This window comes from Camelus bactrianus, chromosome 6 (assembly GCF_048773025.1).
Source record: "Camelus bactrianus isolate YW-2024 breed Bactrian camel chromosome 6, ASM4877302v1, whole genome shotgun sequence".
NCBI classification, from domain to species: domain Eukaryota; kingdom Metazoa; phylum Chordata; class Mammalia; order Artiodactyla; family Camelidae; genus Camelus; species Camelus bactrianus.
The window spans coordinates 82,810,093-82,831,999 of NC_133544.1; the positions used below are offsets into that span (position 1 = coordinate 82,810,093).

The 21,907-nt window shown below is 36.4% G+C and overlaps 1 protein-coding gene across 2 annotated transcripts in view; it reads left to right on the plus strand.

Moving 5' to 3' along the window:
* The window catches only part of UNC13C (unc-13 homolog C), a 639,986-nt gene that overhangs the window by 456,898 nt on the left and 161,181 nt on the right, over window positions 1-21,907 (plus strand). For both annotated transcript variants that reach the window (XM_074366154.1, XM_045506261.2), the window contains one exon: window positions 6,012-6,145. In XM_074366154.1, coding sequence (XP_074222255.1) covers window positions 6,012-6,145 — 134 coding nt within the window. The remainder of the gene's footprint in view (window positions 1-6,011; window positions 6,146-21,907) is intronic.

Sequence of the window (21,907 nt, forward strand, 5' to 3'; positions counted from 1 at the left end):
AGAGACAGTGAGTCAGATTTCTGTCATACTTGATTTGGCCATTGTTCATTTGTATAATCACTTTTCAAGGCTGACAGTTTTGTTGTGGGGATTGACCATAGGAGGAGTTGAAAAGATGCCTGTGTTGCTGCTTTTGGAGGTGGTGGAAATACTATTAGTAAAGGAAAGGCAACAGTGTCTAGGAGAAAGAAACAAGAAGAGGGGCTCCACTGATGTAAAAAATGTTCCACCTGGTTGCCCCGGGCTAGGGAAAGGGTACCTAGAGAAATTCTTTCTAATCCTGCCCAAGTGTAAGGCAGTATGAATGCCCTCCCTTTTCCTCGCTGATAAACTCCACACTGCTCCCCACAAAGATCTCAAGTCCCCTGAGCATCTGAAACTTTATGTTCTGCTTCCAAAGCCATTAATGGAGTTTCAACTTTTCTAACCTGTGAACTGCTAGGGCTAAGATTTCCTTATCTCCAAACTATGAGAATATACACAGACAACTCAAGAGTCAGGAAGTCGCAAATCTGATATACAAGAGCTATCTAGTTAATTGTTTAGTGTTAATTTATCTTGCCAGCCTTTTTTGATTATGTTTTAAAGCTTATTTCTTTTTAAATATGCAGTCTTACCTCTGTTTCATTTTCTTTTGTGTCCTGATTTACCATGCTGTCCTGATTTTTCCAGATGCCCACTGTCTATAAACCTTGTTGCCAAAACTTTTTTTTAATTGAAGTATAGTCAGTTATACTGTGTCAATTTCTGGTGTACAGCATAATGTCACAGTCATGCATATATATACATATATTCATTTTCATGTTCTTTCTCATTAAAGGTTACTACAAGATATTGACTATAGTTCCCTGTGCTATAAAGAAAAATTTTGTTTTTTATCTATTTTTATATATAGTGCTTAACATTTGCAAATCTCAAACTCCCCAATTTATCCCTTCCCACCCATATTCCCCAGTAGCCATAAGATTGTTTACTATGTCTGTGAGTCTGTTTCTTTTGTAGATGAGTTCATTAGTTTCCTCCTTTTTTCTTTTTTAAATTTTAAATTCCATGTATAAGTGATATCATATGGTATTTTTCTTTTTCTGGCTTACTTCACTTGGAATGACAATCTGCAGGTCCATCCATGTTGCTGCAAATGGCATTATTTTATTCTTTTTTATCACTGAGTAGTATTCCATTATATAAATATAATCATCACTTACCTGCCTTATAGAGAACCATCTTGCTGCACATTGCATCAGTCACCTGCTTATACACAAAGTCTGTAAGTTCTTTTCAGAGAGATTCCAGCTTCGTTATCTTCCCTGATGAATCACTTTCCTTAGCTCTTCTAGACCTCAGCTCTCGAGCCCTTCACCTCATCTCTGTTTCTGCTCCGCACTGCCATGGTCTGAATGTCTAAACACAAATATCCACCCACCACAATCTGCTGTCCTGCCTCTCTTACTCCCTTCTTGTTCTAGATCTACCCCTCTACCTTCCCTCCTATTTCTCTCCTCCTTTCCTCTGGACCAAAATATATATTTGTTCCAGGACTTCGCTCATTCTTGTCAAACACTGAAATCTCTTCCTGCTCTCACTGTGCTCCAGTAGCATATCGACCTGGATCCTTGCCTTCTAAATCCCGTCCTGGAGAGAACTCACAATGCTCCAGTGCTCCAAAGCTGTGTCACTCTAAGTGCAGGGACCCACCCTCAACACAGCTCCTGGGCTACCTGGCAGTGCCAGTAGCAGTCCGACTTAAGACTTTACTCCTCATTTCAGACTTTCACGACTGATTCCTCCTTCTCTTTCAGGATAGAAATTCCTAGCTGTCCTTTCTTACCATCTACTAGACTCAGCTGCAAGACTATCACGTGACTCCAAGGAAGCCGTCTTCATTTATGTTTTGAGGCTAATCCTCGTAGCCTCTGTACATAGACTCTGTACCCCATTTTCTCCCATTTCAACAGGGGTCTCACTCCCCCATCTATGCCTCTCTTTCTTAAAATTACTCTCTTTTAGAGTTTTTCCTCAAGGCTTTGCCTCTGGTCATGTATTCTCCCTCTCTCTGAGTAATCTTATTTACTCCAAAATTTCAGCTATCACATAGATCCTGGAATTCTTGAAGCTACATCACTAGTCCAGAGTACTTTTTAAACTAAAGACCAGTTTATCTAATCCCTTCTGGATAGCTCCACTGCATTTCTCCCTCTCCTTTCTTCCCATTTATGTAATGAGTTCTATTAATTTTACTTATTAACTCTTTCATAAGTATTCTCATAAATCTGTCAATTTCCTTTATTAACTATTTCATAAGTTTAAATTTATTAAGCTTCCTGCTACTAACAAATCGTTTTAAAAAAAAAAAAACACCAGTGTAATTAAGTACTCCCATATTTAAAATCTTGCAATAATCCTCATCAAATTTAGTTTAAATGCAAATTCCTTAATGTGATATACAAGATCCTTCAGGATTTGACCCCTGCATCTCTCTAGCCTTTTGATGCCCAAAGTATGGACAGAGGAACACTCCCTCTGTGGAAAGTTTTGCAAGATGGGATGTGGGGAATAGGAGGGAAGTAGCAGGCTCTATCGAGTTCAAGTACATTTGATTGACTGATGTTCCGTTGTTAGCTTTCGGAGCAGTAGTTAGTTGTCAAACTGGTCCCTGAACCAGCAGCACCAGGATTACTTGAGACTTTGTTATATATGCAAATTCTCAAGCTTCCCCCTAGGCCCACTGAAACAAACCCTGGGGGTGAAGCCTACCAGTCTGTAGTTAAGCAAGCCTTCCCAGTGATGCTGATAAACACTCAAGTTTGAGACCTACTGTCTTAGAGAATCCCAATGCATATAACTGTCTTACTGCAAGAAGTCTGGAAATAACCTGTTTAACTTTGTTTAAGCAAACATTTCCTCACTTGTTTGATTATGGGACGTGTGTGTATGTGTGTGTGTGATATTTCCACTAACATTAAGTACAGCTAGTGTTAGAAAAACATACTTTGTCAGAAACCTGCAGCCTCACATTATTAGTAATTCCCCAGTTAATGTTCTGTGCTTTTGCATCTAAACATCCCATCTTTGCATTACTCTGCTAAATATCTCCCCCCAACCCTTGTCTGGCCAACTCCTTAGAGGAGGTATTTCAAACTTGCATGCTTACTGAACAAAATATATAGAATACTACAGAAATATTGTATAGCAATCTTAGAAGTGTTGCCTAAATCCTGCTAACGTGAAGATATCCTCTGTTGTTTAAACATATTTTTGCATATAATGGTTCTCTCTCTATGTTGATCTCTTCTTAATGGAATACCTTCATATTTTCTTATTCGATATTGTGAAAGTATAATGTACATCTTCCCAGCTTGTCTGTGCAAGCCTTTCTTTATTGAAATACCTTTTATCCACATGACAATTAGAAGCTTTCTTTAGCTGATCCTACACCCTGGCAGCTTTCTACTTTCAAAAAATTCTCTCCCTATTATACTCTCACTGTCTTTATTTCACATCTGTTTTCTCAATAATGTATTAACAAAATAATTTGAATCACTGCAATTCTAGTGAGTATAATTAAAATTGACATACCAACTCATAGTTTTATAAACTTACTGTATTTTTACTCATTATTAATGAGTTTATAATTATGTATTATACTTATATAATATACATACATATTATAAAATTTTTCCTATTATAATAAATATTCCCAAGAGTTTCAGTAAATATTAATGTACTTATTACTACCTTTCTACATTTCTACTACCATTATCTTAATTTTTCCAACCATAAATTCAAATGCTTTAGTAGACTTCTGGAATATTAATAAAGTGTTACTTAGACAAACTAAATTCCTAAGAAGTCAGGTAAGTATTCTTATATACGTGATTGTACCTGATTCTTTTAAAGATGTAGTCCATAGTGAAATATGGAAAGCCTGATTTATGATGCTGTTATGTAGTATGTAAAAACAGAATGATTCAGCATCATTTGGTTTATTCTGATACAACATACAGAATTTTATGCAAAAATTGTTACCAACTATAATCCTCTGATGTCATTTTAAAAAGTAATGGAAGTATAATCTATGACAGCTAAGGGACTTTGGAATTAATGTATATTCAACTACTTTGGTCTCTCTTCCTTCCCAGATCACTCTTTGCCATATGATGATAAGTAACTCTGATGCTAGGCATGTCATCTAGAGGCATTTTCATTGATTTAATCACATTAGTTGAAATAAATTAGACACGTAGTTTACCTATATACACATCACGATGATTAATGATACTATTCTAATATAGTTTATGGCCTTCAGAACTAATTTTGCTTACAATCGTCACAACTCACCAGGTTCTGTGAATTTTTAAATACATCATAGAGAGGGAAATCTATTGAGCTTAGGGTAATGAGTAAATAATTACATTATTGTGACAATGATAAATCCCTGTTAATAAAAGAAAGATAAATTTCTATAGAAAATGTAAATTAAAAGTAGGCAACCTTGGACATTTGTAAGCCTATGTGGCTGCATTTTTCTTGTTAAAGTTTTTTTTGATGTGCCTTGATGTATCTGTGGAATTAAAAGAAGAAGGCTGCCAAAAATGTTTCAAGTGGTTCTCAGGGACCAGATATATAAGGTTCTTAAGATCCTTTGGAGACTACTTATAGTTCATTCTGGCAATTTGAAGTAGCTTGTGCCAGCCACTAATTTTTTGACTAATTTAACTCTTCAACTTTTAATATCTGTTACGTTGTGCGCTTAAAGTCAAATTAGCAGCATTTGGAAGTGCCCTAGCTGAACAGACATCCCTAAAGGTACATTAGAGTCTGTGTATGAGGTCTCTAATAGTAAGTGGATTTAATACACGGCTGTATTTTAAATGAGAACAATAATAGTGTGATGACTCAGCCAAATCTGGTTACATGTCTCGGGCATCATTAGAAGATACGTGTACAACCCTTCAGCAGAGGGTGGCTTATCTTTGGAGGAGACATGGCAGTTGGATAGGGCAAAAGGTTGGACCAAGTAAAGTCCAATCCACCTTTATATGAGAGCCTATAAATTTCCTGAACTACAAATTGGAGACTTCGGATATCCTGGACCTATAAGTTTACAAATAATTGAACAAAAATAAAAAATGGTCAAGGAAGCCATGTTTCCACTTATTCATATACTTGAGTGAATATTGTCTCTGCCTTTATCTCTTTTGCCTAATTTTAAACAGTAAATGTAAATGAAGTGCTCTAAGAAGAATATCCACCTAACAAAATAACTAGAATAATTTATCTGTATGCTCGAAAGAATTGTGTGTTGAGTATAATGTTTATATGTGAAACACTCAAGATAATTATTATGCTCTGTTAATCTCAATATAAATTTAGATCATCCAGGCAAATTCAGTATCAAGAAGGATTCCAACATGATTTAAACACACATACACAGACAAAAAAGAAATAAAGACATACCAAGTTTTTGTTAGCTAGATACATAAGACAATGTTCCAAGTCTTTGATGCAGCATGTGAATACTGTAGAATTTAACAATACTGACTTTGTAACCAAGCAACCTTGAATTCTGCCGACTTACTACCAGTGTGACTTTGGGTAAAATATTTAGGCAGGATGAATTTCGTACACACACACACACACACACACACACACCCACACCCACATACTTTTGTGCGCACAGAATTCACCCTATTTCTTTGGAAGAGGCCACGTTAAAAAGGTTTAATTTCCACATCAGTAATTCCAAAGATCATAAACTGTAATAGTCAAAGGAAGAGAAACCTTCATTCCAGAACCAAAGCATTTAGAAAATCAAGCCTGACCCTTGTGACTTTACCCTATAGGATGCCATTTAATGAAGAAAGGACACCTGAATTTAATAGCTTGGGCTCACCTGATCTAAGAGTTGTCCTGTAACCCCTTGTCTCTGATCCTCCTGTTTGACAGCGACACCTAACTAAAATCATACCATTTAACCTTTTCTTTTGCATGTTGCGTGACCTCGTGAGCAGAGTAAGAAACAGGACATTCCTCGGGAGGATCAGGGACCAACCACCAAGAATTTGGATTTTTGGCCCCAGCTTATTACACTGATGGTCACTATTATTGATGAGGATAAAACTGCCTACACTCCTGTCCTGAATCAGTAAGTACGCTCTTTTGGAGATGAATGGATTTTGTTCCACTGAAGTTAAGAAAACATAAAATATTTGAAGTACAGCTTATACTCTCATGACAATGACAAACTTCTCCAAAATTAAGCTGTAGAAAGCAGTATTTTTCTATTTTCATCAGTAAATATTAATTCAGTGATATTAGGAGTTTTGAGTCTCAGTCCCGTAGAGTGTTATTATTTGAAGATGGAGACCAGTGTTCCCCCAGAATGTATTTTTATTCGATGTAGAAGTTTCTCTTTCTGCTGGTTTCTTTCATTGTCTTAAAAGAAAAAAAGCAATCCCCCCAAACTAAAAAGAATGTTAAACAGCAAGTATTAAACATACTCCGTTGTGACTTTTTAATAACAAGGATTTGTTTAAAAAAAAAAAACACTTGCTTTCAAAATAGTTGTGTATGCGGGATTTGACAAATTCAATGCAGTATTTAATAGAACAAGTCCATTTTCTGAAATAACAACCTAATCTAAGCCTATGCCTCTTTGCATAGAATTTATAAATTATGAGCAGCCTGGCAAGGCAGATGAATTAAATTTCATGTTCTAGAAGAGTCTAAAATCATCAACTTATCAAAATGCCACTCGCTGTGAGACCTTGGGCAAATTATCTGATTTCTCAGGGTCTCAGTTCCCTCATATATAAAATAAGAACATATTTACTAGATAATTTCCAAGACTGAATCCATCTTTAATGCTGCACAGTTAGGATTTATTTCATGCCCACACATTGAAAGCTGTACAACCAAAATAACAGCAGACTCTGCCAACTAGGCATGCGCAGTGTGGTTAATGGAGAGAGGATCTGGACGTGTCGGTGATGCCTGCAGTGCTGTGGGCAGCAGGGATGGCAGAAATGGACACACCAGGAAATAGAACGTGAAGTGCATGGAGACTTAATGTGGGGAGCTGGTCTCGTTATTTCGCACTTTCTATACTGGTCAGGACAGTTAGGGTCAAAAAGCTTGTGAGGAATCCAATTGAATTCCGATTGTAGAAGAAATACATGGAAATGTTCCAGTTTTTAGTCTTTCCTGTTTCTCCATCACCCATTTTCACCTGCCCGATTTCTCCTCAGCGGGTAGGAAGTGGTCCTCTCCTCAGTATGCAGTGATAGCACCATTGGGTTTGCTGTTACACGTTCTTCTATCTTTTACCCTCATACCCACCTTCTCTGCCCGGTGGCTGGCGTGCATCATGATGACGGGCTGTAGAGACTCTGCCCTTTTATTCTCTCCTGATAGCTCAGGATTGGATCTTCTCTGTTAATATGTGACACATCCTCAGTTCATCCTGGACAGCTCTGCAGAAGAGATAGGTTTTCTTATTCATTCTTCGGATCTTTCTTGAAGACAGAGTAGATTTCCTAAAGATCGAGAGATCAGTAACTCGTTTCAAGACTGTGCCCTTGGGCTGCGATAGACACTTGAGAAATGATTATGGAATGGAAACAAAAAAACATCTGCTTAGGAATGCTAGTTAAAAGTTATTTGAAAGGAGTTTATCTTTCATCAAAGAAATTCTTTACATTTGCCAAATATCACAAATCAGGTTATGACTGTTAAAGGAGACATTATAAAATCATGGAATCAAAGTTTCCCAGAATCATCTTGAGTCATATACCATTAAAGATATACAAAGATTTTAATTATCTTTGTTACTATAATAAAGGAAGTGGAAGGCATGCATTTACTTACAGCAAAAGTAAATTTTAAATTTTGAACTTAAATTAAGTCCACTAAATATAAAAAAAGAGCAATGACACAAAGAAAGAAGAGAAATGTCTTTGTTTTGCTTTTTATTTTTGTTCTTAGTGTCAGAGTTTAGAGTCACCTTTTTTTTTTTCTATGAAAACCTAACTCTAATAAACCTGAATGCCTTCCTTCTATTTGGGAATCTATGCTTTATTATTTGCTCAGATTTTGAGGATGTTCTAAAGATTTTTTTTGCTTACTAAAGGTCATTGCATTTTGTTTCTCATTTAAGAAAATCTGTGTTTTAAGTGAACTCACCTCGTTAGCATGGTGTGGTCTTAGTGGCTAATGTTGCTTTTGTGTAATTTGGCGAAATTTCCATTCACACCTGCTTCTTTATTTGCACAAGTTGGCATCACATTTAGGCATCATTAATTACCTCGCCAGTTAGACCAGCACAGTGTTTCACAAGGGAGAAAATCCAGACCACTGAGGTCAGGATTAAATAAGCTGCTTGTTGGCTTGCAGATGCTCAGTTTCATATCAAATCTATAGAGTTAAAATCTGAATTTGGCATAGGAGCCTGCATTATTAATAAAATATCCTGTGTGTGCTCTGTATACACCAGAGTATGAAGGCACAGGCCAACTTATGAAGGACATGTCAGGCTAGAACAAATTTGAGTTTTATTTTGAAGGTAATGGCAAGAGAATGAAAGATTTACAAATATAGGTCTTATTTTTATATCTTTCAAGGTAATTTAGGGTTATTGATATAAATTCATTGAATGAGGTATTCATTGTTATTATGACTGAAAAGTCATTGCAAACTTCTGCTTATTCAAATTTGATAAGAGTTTATAATTGTAGTATGTAAACATGAGGAGGGGATTTGTTTTATTTTACGGTAATATGTATCCAAGCACGTATATTGACTGAATGGACAAATTCAGGTAAATCCAAGTAGTTGGTATCTGTTCTTTGTGATCTTACTCCATTAATTAATTGATGTAGTAGAGTATTTCTTTGAACAATACTTTTTCACTTTTCAAAAATTATTTTTTATGAAGTGGGTTTCCAGATACTTGTAGAAATTTCACTCTTTCATTGAAACTGAAAGCTGTTAAGCAGAGTATGCTTAGATTTCTGGGTGTGGGTCTCTCTCGCCCTTCTAAACAGATATATTGGGGTGTAACAGTACAATAAGACTGCACATGTTTAAAGCATACTGTCTGATTAGTTTTGACATATGCATCCAGCTATGAAACCATCACCACAGTCAAAACAATGAGGACATCCATAACCCCATTAAGTGTCTGTGCGCCTTTTGTAACCTACCCCAGGCAACCACTGGTCTGCTTTATGATGCTTCAAATTAGTTTGAAAATGTTATCTGTTTGTATAAAGGAGTACTATATTATGTACATTCTTTTGTCTGACTTCTTTCACTCATTACGATTCTCTTGAGATTCGTCCAGGTTGTTGTGGGTATCCATGCTTCATCTCTTTGTCTTTCTGAGGAATCTTATACTATAGAGCTATACCACGAAACGTTTATCTATTCATCTGTTAGGATTAGGGTTAAGGTTAAGGTCAACATTTGGATTTTTTTTGAGATTAGATTGCTGTGAGTATTTCTTTACAAGTTCTTGCATACATACATTCTTTTATTTCCTTTGGGTCATATAGTAGGGACTTGTTTAGTATTTCTTAAAACTGTCAAACTGCTTTCCGAAGTATTTGTACATTGCCAACACTTAGTACAATTAAACTTTTATTTTTAGCTATTAAAATAGGTGTATAGTGAAATGTCATTGTGGCTTTAATTTGCTCTTTGCTAAATACTGATACTGCCCCTCTTTTCATGTGCTTATTTGTGATCTGTGTATCTTCTTTGGTGAAATGTCTGCTCAGATCTTTTTGCTTTTTCCAAATTGGGATGTTTCTCTTCTAATTAAGGAGTTGTAATTATTGTTTTTAAAAAAATACATGAAGTCTTTATTAACTAGGATGTTAAATATACTAAATACAGGTCTGTGTCATGTATAAATGTTATATTTTCTCCTATTTTGTGACTTTTCCATTTTTTATTACTTTCTTTTGGAGAGCTTTTTAAAATTTTGATGGAGTAGTCCAATTTGTTGATTGTTTTCTTTTGTAATTTGGGCCTTTTGTGCCCTGCTTAAACAATCTTTACAACACTCACAGTCAAGTTGCAGCACTAGTTTTCTTCAGGTTGTCTTATGCTGAGATCTGTGATTCCTTAAGTTATTTTTTGTGTATGGTGTGATACAGAGTTTAAGATCATTTGGGATTTTTTCATATGTTTATCTAATCTTTCCACGTCTATTTGTTAGGAAAATTATCCTATGCTCATTGAATTGCTTTGGCAACTTTGTCAAAAATCAATTATATGTGTGAGTCTAATGTATACTCTGTTCTATTGATCCATGTATCTATCAGTCTAGTAGTGACGAACTTTGGCTTTTGTCTGGAAAACTCTGTCTCTCCTTCAGTTCTGAAGGACAGCTTTGCTGGAGTAGAGTGTTCTTGGTTGGCAGTTCTTTTTCTTTCAGCATTTCAGAAAATCATCCCACTCCCTCCTGCCTTGCAAAGTTTCTGCTAAAAAATTCACTGATAGTCTTATGGAGATCCCCTTCTACGTAACAGAATGCTTTTGTCTTGCTGCTTTTGAGATTCTCTTTGTCTTTTATATTTTCTTTTTTTTTTTTTTTAAATTCTCATTCTGTGCATGCATTCTCTCTGACCTCAGTGAGCATCTTTATGACCATTATTTTGAACTCTATATTAGGTAACTCACTTACCTGTATCTCAGTTAAGATAGTTTCTGGTGATTTATCTTGTTCTTTTGTTTGGAACATATTCCCTTATTTTTTTCATTTCCCTAGACTCTTTGTGTTGGTTTCTACACATTAGATAAAACAACCACCTTTTCAGGTCTTGGCAGATTGTCTCATCAGTTAGCCCTGTGCTCCTGGTTGTCTCTCAAACCTTTATGGTTGTCCAATCTGCTATCTTTGTTCTTAGTGGTTCCCGTAGTTGAGGATGTGCCATGACAAGTCACTATCCCAAAAGGACAGCAATCAGCACCTAGATGCCAGCTAATTAGAAGGAGTATCCTCGGACAATGTCTGGGAAAGTATGAAGTTAAGCCCCTTCCAAGGAGAAATTTGAAGATGGGCATTTTTGCCTGCTTCCTTGCAACGAGCCCAGATGTACAGCCACAAGGGTGTGGGAAGGCCAGAGAGTACTCCTGCACCGGGTGAAAGCTGCTTCTTGGTTTGCTGTAGTCATGTGGGACTTGTGAATGCAAGCCCCACTGGATGTCAGAGCTAAGTGATTTGGGGACTCATCCCTCTGGTTGCAGCCATGAAAGTTGTGGCACTAAATATGTGGACAAGTTCCTTTCAGGGAGATACTGACAATTTAGTTTTATTGTTGGGTCACGCCAGAGGGAGGATGCAGGGGAAGTGCACACCAGCTGCCCTGGGCTCTGAGAACTTCAGCCAGCTTCTAGGTGGATGCTGAATTAGAAGTGTCAGCTTATAAAGTATACAGGACAAATCCGTGCTGGACAGGACTGAAAGATGGGCCTTGTCACTTGCTCTTTCTGGGCTGAGCCTTGGGAGGACAGCTGCAGGGAGTGATGTGCACCTGTTAACAACTGCTTCTTGATTTACTACAGTCCTGTGAGCCTGTGGACAGAAGCCCTGTTGGCTTTCAGAGCAGGATTTTTCAGAGTCTCATCCCTCAGGTTGGTGGGGGTCCTTAAAAGTTGGGACACTAGGTTTGCATTCCAAATGCTTTGCTTCTCAGGGAATCTGGGAATTGGGGATTCCCCCCAGTTGTATGGTGCTGTGCCCGAGGCGGGGTTTATGGCAAGACTGTGTATCAGTCTTTCCTGCCCATTTTGGTGTGGGTGTTTTCTCATTCACCCAGTGTGTAGGGGTCACTCAGTGAGGTTCTGAAATTCTCCCAGGAGGAATTGCTCTCGGTATAGTTGTATATTCAGTGCATCTGTGAGTGGAGGGAAGTTCAGAAGCCTCTTATGTCGCCATCTTGGTCATTACCAAACCTACTTGTTCCTGATTGAGCTTTGTTGTTTTGGTCTTTTAAGGGATTTTTTTTTTTTTTTCACTTAATCTAACTGGTCACATTTGCTGTCATAATAGTTGCTCATGACATTTTCCTGTTACCCATTTAATGTCTATAAAAAATGAAGTCATTTCCCTTTTCTCATCCTTAATATTGATATTCTGTATCTTCTCTCTTTTTCCTTGTCTAATTGACTAGACATTGATGAATTTTATTAGTCTTCTGAAAAATAAGAAGCAGATGTTGGTTTCATTAAATATTGATATTATTTTTTGGTTTTAAAGTAAATTGGTTTCTTCTCTATTCTTCATCATTTTCTTTATTTTCTAAGTATAGATAACTGTTAAGTGGCTACAGAAGTAATCCAGTGAGAAGATACAAGGTCTTTGTATAAGATGATGGAGAGTTGGAATCAGATTTCAGAAATACTAAAGAGATAAACTAAGAGATCTTTTTACTGACTGCATTGAGTAGATTGTTAAAAAATAAGATAGACAGTGAATATGCTGTATTTGTGGGGGCACCATTAATTGAGATAATAAATTCAGGAGGAAGTATCAATTTAAGGATGTACATAGTTTTAAAAAATGACATAATTGTATCTGGATATATAGAGATTTGGCCGTCTGTGTGACTTCCATGAATTATAGGCAGTAGGTAATTGTATACATAGATGTGAAAGTCTTTTAAACTGACAACATTTGAAGTGTATAATGTAGAGGAGTTTCACTATGTATGCTTGAAAGTAAGAAATCTTACTCTTTTAAAATATTCATATAATTTTACTCTCAGATTATTTAAATTAATGTGACTTAACACCACTTTGTTTCTGTAATGGTGACCAAAATATAAAAAGAAATACATTTCATCCATTCTATGGTCCTGTGTATTTGCATGGATTTTATTATTGTCTGTAATTTCTTTAAGCATCTTTCCAAAGTATACATATAATGAAGGCTCAGTTTATTTTCTCTCTGCATTAAGAGCATATGTCAGAGAGGATCTAATGTGTTCAGTAGAAAATGGACCAATTTTCAAAAATACGCTATTTCATTTGCAAACATTAGGTTTGCTGCTTTTATTTTTTCAAGGCTGTGGGATGAGCCATAACATTATTTTCAAGTTTTATGCTTTAAAAGGTAGCACATTTCATTTGCTGCAGTGAGAAGATTGGGTTTAAGATTCTTTGATCAGGGATTTACATCTGGTCCTTTCTGTTTTGGATCTAATGCTCTTCAAAGCACTGAGGCTGTCTTTGCTTGCACTGTGGCTTCCCAAAATAATTTTTCTATTTAAAAATTGTTACAAACCTGTTCATTATTCTAAAGAGTAGAGAGATCCACAGTGCAACTATATATCCATCACTCGAACTCAACATTGACCAAGATTTTGTCATGTTTTCTTTACCTGTACATTGAACTTTTCTATTCTTTTTCTTTCTTGCTGAATTATTTTAAACAAATCTCAGACATTATATCATTTCATCCCTAAAAATTGTGGTTATTTTCTTGCATATTGCAATGTCATTATCACAACCAATAACATTAAAAGTAACCTGTTGGTATTGTGTACCCCTGTTCCATAATCAAATGCTGCTGTTTTTCTTTAAAATACCTTTTTACATTTAGTTTGTTTTAGTTGAGATCCAGATGAGGTCCACATATGACACATAGTAATGTGTCCTGTCTCTTTCATTCTAATTCATCTCCCTTCATTTTTCTTTTATCTGTGCCTCTGACTTCTTAAACAAATCACGTTCATTGTCCTTTAGAATGCACCACTTTCTGGATCATTCAGTGCATCTCTTTGTTATATTTAACTTCTCCTCCATATTCTGTACTCCGCATAATTGAACATAAGCTCTAAAGGCCACTTTGCGATTCCTTTCAGGTACCCCACAGGTGACTCTGCGTACCTCATACTCCATCACATCAGGGGTCACATCACATCTGGTCGTTGCCCCTGTGGTGATGTTCGGACAGCCTGATCCCTTCATTTCAAAGTATCTATTGACCTCTCCTCTAATGCTTTCATTTGTTTATAATTATTTCAGAAGAACTTATTCCATTAGGAATGGTGGATTGTGATTTTATAATGTTGGGTCTTCAACATTTATTTAGTTAGAACTTTTCTGTAAAGAAGAACTTGCCTTCATCACCTAGGGGCGCTTACCAGCTTACTGTTGATGAGAATCAGCAATAAACAGTCTATAATAGGAACAGAAAAGAGTTTTATTTGAGCCAAACTGAGGACTGTAACCCAGAAGACAGCCTCTCAGATAGCTCTGAGGAACTGCTTCAGACATCCATGGTTTTCAGCACAGTTTTATATCTTGTCAGAACAAAGAACATGAAACAAGTCACGGATACTTTCCTTCAATGTTTCAAAGGAACAGATCAGCACCTAAACAGCGAGTCAGTGTGGCCTTGGCTGGGAAGGGAGTCTTATCAACCAAGAAGTCTTATCAACAGGCATTGAAGTCCCAGGAAGGGAAGGATTTAATCTTTACTTTCAACAAGGACATTCTTTACTTCTGGTCAATGCACCTGTTTCTTTAATTATTAAAGCAGATGCACAATGTACATTTAGTAGGCCACAAACAGACTTGTTTTAATTAACATAAAGTTCAAGTTAATTCATCTATAAGCCAGAATGACTTCCCCATACCTCAATACATGAAAATTTCTTTCATCATTACCCTGAAATAGAATAAGTATAGGAACGATTGGGCAAATACTCAATTCATTTTTTAATGTAAAGACTTTTGTTTCATTCTTTTGTTTTTAGCTCCATTTACTTTTATCATTTTTCATTATCATTCTCATTAAAATAAAACAAATATGTATTAAATATTTGACATGCGCCAGCTACTATGCAAAGTTGGGGCCACAGAGATTTCATTGGGAAACAGATATACAAGATCAAACCTGGGTCTAAAAGTAGTTAATCACTGAGCCTGCCTCATTCACAAGTCAGTCTGAGATTAAATCCCTCCCCTCCGTCCCTTGTGGAGGTATAACCTATTGAGAAAAACTAGATTTGCTCTCTGGAATTAGACTGAGAAATGCAGAGAATGAGATGGTTGACAAGAATAGATGTTGAAAGTTTCTAAATTTGGAGATGGCTGTAGTAAGTGATCCAAAATTAAGAGTAAATCAAAATGATGTGTAAATAGAAGCCAGGAGATAAACAGGGTTGAAGGAGAAGAAGGCAGTTATCAGTAAAAGAAGAGGGAGGATGCTTGCACGGAAAGCCGGAAGTGATGAACGTAGCAGAGTCGTGGTAGCAAAGGACTTCTTGACTGAGGATCCTGTGGGCCCTCCCCAAACTGCCTTCAGCTCTGAAAGAGCTTGTTTGTGGTTCCAGGAGGCCTAGCTACAGATCATCGCCCCATCTGTTAAACGGAGTTCAGCCTTCTTTGGGTTCTAGTATAGTAAGGCCGTGCAGTTTGGTCTTGTTTCTCCATTGTGCAAAGTATCCTTACAGAAATTACCTTTTAGTTATTTTGAGTTACTTGATTCTGTGATCCATATAACCAAAGTAGAATAACTAACCTGGTGGTATTATGTTACACGGAGCAACACATGTATTCCACTATAGTGGCAGTTAGGTTGGGGCTGAAGTGTAAAGGAATGCTTCAGTTTGAATTGTTAAGATGGAAGCAAATACTGTATTTCCCATGAGCAGTCAGTTTCCCATGAGTCAGTCAGAGCTAGGGTTTATAGTGGGAAGAATGGATAACCAGAAAGTCCAAAAAGCTGGGCTAAAACTACCTGACTAAAAAGCACCCAAAAAAGTCATTTTGAAAATTTTTACTAATATTAATTACAGCCATCTTGAATTTAAAATATAATAGGTGTTTTTCTGCAAATTCCACAAATGATACATTGTCTGGAAAGAATAAGAATATTTTTAAGAGCACAAGGATACTGTTATAAGATTGCTTGCTAAGATTTGTATTAATTCAATCACTCTGAAGATTTAAATTTTTTACCTCCCTGACTGCACATGATAGAGGAAAGAAAGGCACATCTTAGATTTTCAGCATTTATTATGCTTGCCAGATGGTTTATGCACAACTAGATACCTACATGTTATAAATATTATCATCATCATATAGGGAACTATGGGAAATTAACTGCAGCCAAGCAATGTACTAAGTATTTTTACAGTTTAATGTTTGAATCCTAAATGTAGTTATAATGGAGTAAGTACTGTTACTATCGCCAAGTTGCAGATGGTGAAACTGAAGCACGGAGGGTCTAAGTAAATTTCCCAAGATCACACACTTAGTAAGTGGCAGAATCAGAATTCAAGCAACCCCCTGAACTAACAAAAGTGTTCATTGTAGGGGAAAGGTTGGGTAATAAAATGATGGGCATTAATCCTTCAGCTCAACCCAAAGAGTTCTGATGTCTCAGTGATTAGCCTGTATCTGGTCCTGATAAACTTAAAACAGTAATTACTCACCAGAGTTTAAAGTATAAGATATGCCATAGAATGGTACCAGTTGTAGTTATATATAAACCAGTAGACAAACTGTGTGCAATTTGTAATTTATTGTAGGATAAAATGTTAATATGTAGTGTGTACTCACTGGCACCCTCAGGAGAACCACAAAAGAATCTTTTTTTTTTTTTTTTTTTTTCAGAATTCACTGTTTTAAAAACTTTGCTTCCCAAGCAATTGTGACACAAAAAAATGGTCAGTTTTCCCATGTGGATTAAGTGCAAGAAGTGTCAGAACCGAGGCCCACATTGAAATAACTCTATAGACTCTAACTCCATACATTTCTCCATTTCTATGTCTAATCTCATTTTATTTTTATACTCTCATTTTCGTTTTGGTTTTTTTTTTTTTAAACACATTTTCTCCGTGGAGGCCCTCTGTGTCCTCTGGCTGAATTTTGAACTGGTTATTCTCTCAGTGGGTTGCAGAGCTGTTCTTTGGAGATAGTGATTGCTACCATTGGTTAGACAGTTTCACTCATTTAGCCTATGTTGATCACTCGGCAATATGTTACAAATTGGAGACTAGCAATAAATAAGACAGAAAAAAGTTCTATGTTACTTTTGCGGGGAGGGGAGAGGACTTAGATAGTAAGGCGCCTAAACAAACAGATAATAAAATGTTTCAGGTATTGCTAAGTGCAATGGAGAAGGTAAAGCAAGACAGTATGGAAAACAATGACTTGGCAGAGGTGAGGGTGGGGGTGAATGTGTCAATTTCACTGGCTGGGAAAGGACTCTTGGAGAAAGTGACATTGGCATTGAAGCCGGAATGATGAGAGGAAGGCAAACAAAAACAGCTTTGGGACCTATAACCCGGAGAATCAGTAGCAAGTACGAAGTTTCAGGTGTGAAGCCTGGCATGTTGGAGTACCAGAAAGAAAGGCCACGTGGCTGGAGCTTAATCAGTGGGAGGAACAGTAGGAAGAACTGAAGCCATAAAAGTGGATCCTTTATGTATTGGATGGTGCTTCAGACTCCCAGAGCTGACAGGGCAAACTGGCTGAAACACTTCGCTTTCATGTCCATATTTCAGTTGCTGTCGCCTGCTATGTGGCCGATATTTCCTCAGGTTAGAGAGAATGAGTAGCAGAAATATGGGTAGTCAGGTTTTTATTTTTGTTTTTTTACATTATTATTATTATTAAGCAAAAATAATTTTACTAAACACTTAATGGAATTTCTACTATCAAACTCCAAGTTCTACCTCCAAGTTCTCTCCATTTTCCTTTACCCTTAAAATTTAAGACTTAACTGAAGCATTACCTCTTCCAGCGAGTCTCCCCTAGTGCATCCAGGGTTTCTAAGTACCATATTACTGATCATCCATTAGTTACCTTCTATCATTGCATTTATAAAATGGTACTATGAGTATATGCCTATAGACCTGTTTCTTCTACTTTTCTAGGAAGTTTTTGAAGGAAAAGACCACATCTTTTCATCTTTGAATCTTTACCACCTTAGCGTAGTGTCTGATAAAGAGATGATGTTCAGCTCATGTCTTTTGAGTGAGTAATATTTGCCAGTTCCATACTTGTCCTGCCTCAGCCTGTCTCTGGCCAATTACAGATCTTTCTCAGTGATACTCCCTTCTGCCAGCCTAACATGTAATTGAGGCAGAACAATAGATGATTACTTTGGTTTAATAAAATCACATCCAAGCTTGTGATCATAAACGACCTGCTGCAAGCCCATTGTAGGGAACTCTCTCTGAGCAGAAGTTTGAGATTATAACTTTATTGACACCAGACAGGAATGATCACATACTTCATGAGCTTTTTCACTGAACACAGACAGAGGAGGGTGCTGAACCACAGTGAAAGTATTTAAGGGAACTAGTTCTGAGCTATCTCTGTGACCATGTGTCTTCCTGGAGATCCATTCATAATTAGATGGTACACGTGAGAAATAGCTTGGACATAGGTCCTTCTACTGCTGCTTACACAGACAAGATGTTTCATGGGGATCACCATTCAGGCATTAATTTTTCTACTTTTAAGACAAATCTCACTTTCTTATATTTATTTTGTAAGTCATCTTAATATTTTTGAATGAGATGGATACTTAATAAGTAAAAATAAAGAAAAAGGACTGTGTTTTATGTATGCAAAGATAAATGTGACTTGAGTGGCTTAGAAATTTAGCATTTTTGAGTGAGACAGACTGAGCCATGAGACTTAAAAACATTTTACAATATCTTTCAGACTATTTTCCAGTTTTAAAAAACTTGGAGGTAAAACTGAACACATAGGACCATTATCAGGATTTGAGGAGGTAATGTTTATAAAGCACCTAGCCCACTGCATGATTGCCTAGGTGCTCTGCACAGGTCGGTTCCCATCTCTCTTCCACTGCCTCACACTCTCCACGTGAATGTGAGGACTTGCTTTCCCCAGGTCTCTAGCCTGTAAGTGCTGGAGTAGCTTGAGAAACAGTGATCTGCACTCAGTAAATTCCACTTACTGTTCCCCCCACCCAGGCAAGGTGCCCAGTCTTTTTTCAGCTGTTTCTGGCCATCTCCACCTCTTTTGCCACTGCCAGGTGACATTTTCATTGTCTTACAAAATGCTGATTTTAAAAGTTAACCTAGATCCATCCCCAATTTTATTTTTCATATTTAAATTAAATATATATTTAAAGATCCAAGTTCATTAAAATAATGCTTTAAGTTGTAGATGTGAGTAAAGAGAAAATGAGAGTATAAAAGGATGATTGGGTTTATTTCACTATGTTTGTGGGAGGAGGTAATTAAGTATGTATGTATGTATGTATATATTTATGTATTTATTTAATGGAGGTAGTGGGGATTGAACCCAGAACCTTGTGCATACTGAGCATGCACTCCACCATTGAGCTATACCTTCCTCCCTAAAAAGGTGATTGGGTTTAAATGGCATGAGTAATCCACTTGTTATTTGGTACAAGAGAACATAAATACAAAGGAAAAATGATCACCACAGGAAATATTCAATAGATGAGTTCACACTCCAAGTGCTTAAGGTGACTTTCACCCTTAATGCAATAATACGGTATGTTTTAGTTTCCCTTTAATACAGCTTTAACTTGTAATGCTAGTTTGTAATTTACTAGTTGAGTCCTGCTTAATAAAGTTCATTTTTTCAGCTTGCCTCTCCATGGTAATGGCAGTTAATTGCACTAAGGCATGTCAAGTACTCTTAAATGGAGAACACATTAACAAAAGCTGATTTTAAAAAATAATAATATTTAAAAAGCCGAGCAAATGAAATATCTCTTGACTTCTTGCTATGACAATGAAGCTTCACTTGCATACATGATGCTTAGTATACAGGACCATCGCTTACTCATTTGTAACATTGAACACAGTCTTCTTCCAAGACGAACTCTGCATATCAGAATAATACTTCACATTTAATGGATTCTGATTTTATCTGTCGTGACTAATGAATCAGTATTATCAGATTTGTCAGTGGAAGATTGTTTGCCTTATTTTACTAAGAGATTTGCAAGATAATAAATTGGGTTATTAAGTTGTTGTGTCTCACAGGTTTAAAACATTTATGCTTTGTATTAATTGCTGCAAATTAAAAATGAGAGACATTCAAATAATGTTGGAATGGATCAGTTATTTCGTTAAACCTCCTTTTATAAATGATAGACTATGTTAAGCTGTAACTGCTGGGACAGTGAAGTTGTAGAGCTTCACACTCCAGAATTTAATTTGTGTACAACACAACCTCACAAATTCAAACTAGGATGAAGAGGGCCAATTTTGCTTTTAAGATATGAATAATGAAGTGTGAGTAATTAATGCACCATATATTAGATGTGTACTTGTTTTAACTTTTAAGCATATATAGTAATTCCAGTGAGGTAAGGAAATGTCATGGAAAGTTAGAACCTCTTTTAGTACTGTTTGTACCTTAATTTGGAATTAATTTGTAATTAATTATGATACTGTATGAGTTGAGATTTCTGAAGTTTGTGAAGCCAGTGTACTCCTGTGAGTATATAATAATTTCCCTCTGCAATCAAGTTTATTGCTATTAATTTTATTAGCAATTTTTTCCTGAAGATTGAAGACTCACAAATACAAATCTCAACTTCCATTTATTTTCTGTGATTATTTTTTCACATTAAAAATCAATGGAACCTAGTATTTTCTTGTATGTATCACTTATAGTTAGAATTTCATTATCATCAACTGCAAATATTTTACTGAGCGCTCACTATGGGCCAGTGGCTGTACAGAGTATTTATATACGAAATCTCATTTAATCTTCATAACAGCCCTAGAAAGTCCCACAGAGCACAGTTACTATCATTCCCATTTGACAGATGAGGAAATAGAGTTTTAAAGAGATTACTCAGTGTAATCCACTGGGTATATTAGTTGAGTAGCAGAGGAGAAATCAAATCTCTATCTTTTGGATTACGTTGATGTTTAACCACTACATTAAAATTCTGTAGATTGTGCACAGGAAATGGCCAGAACTGTGTTAAATTTCAGAATATAAGCCTCTAGCAAATATGCAGATGGTGCAGACTTCTTAGCCAACCCAAAGAACAGGAAGAGAGATTCACCTGTGGACTGTGTTGGAAGAAAACACTCTCCCTCTTGAATCATGGTTTGAGACTGAGGATGCGGCATGGATATAGCACATAAAATTTGGTGCCAGAGTGAGACTACATATTTGTCTTATCTGTAAAGGAAGTATGAACACAGGGCGAAAAGCACTCTTCTGGGAATATTACTATCTTGTGGCCCCTTGAAAACTGGAAATTTAAAATCTAGCTAGTAGTTACTCAGAACTTGATAAAATCTGTTATGAGAAATACTGGGTGTTTCTCCTCCCACTCCCACAAATTCTGATTTGCTGCTTTTATTGGTTGTATTTTGCTCATAGTCATGAATTTTTCTCCCCATTTTCACTAGGTAGGAGTAAAGAAGTTGCTTCAGAAACTGTTAGCTTTGCAGATGGAGTGACCAGATTATATCTTGGTTTCTGGAATTGTTTAAATCACATGGAGAGGAACTATACACATACATACATACATATATATCACACACACACAAACATACATGGATATACATACATATATACATACACATACATATTAACAGGACTGTGTAAGCACAATAATATTTGTTAGCGAAGAGAGGCTAGATGGAGAATTGTTTTCTAATGCTAGGCAAAACTGGTTAAATAGAAAAAATTCATATTTTTTCATCAGTTTTGAACTGTAAAGCAAATGTCAGTGAAATTAGACTAAATTTTGCGGCAACAGTAAAATTATGGAACTTAGTACAAAAGCATCAGTGCCATCACTCACTATTAAGTGAGCTATGGTTCAGTTTATAGTCAATGTATATTTTTCTTTAGCCTTATCCTTCCCAGCTAATTAATCACTGCTAATTCTGCCTCGAGTACAGCAGAGGGC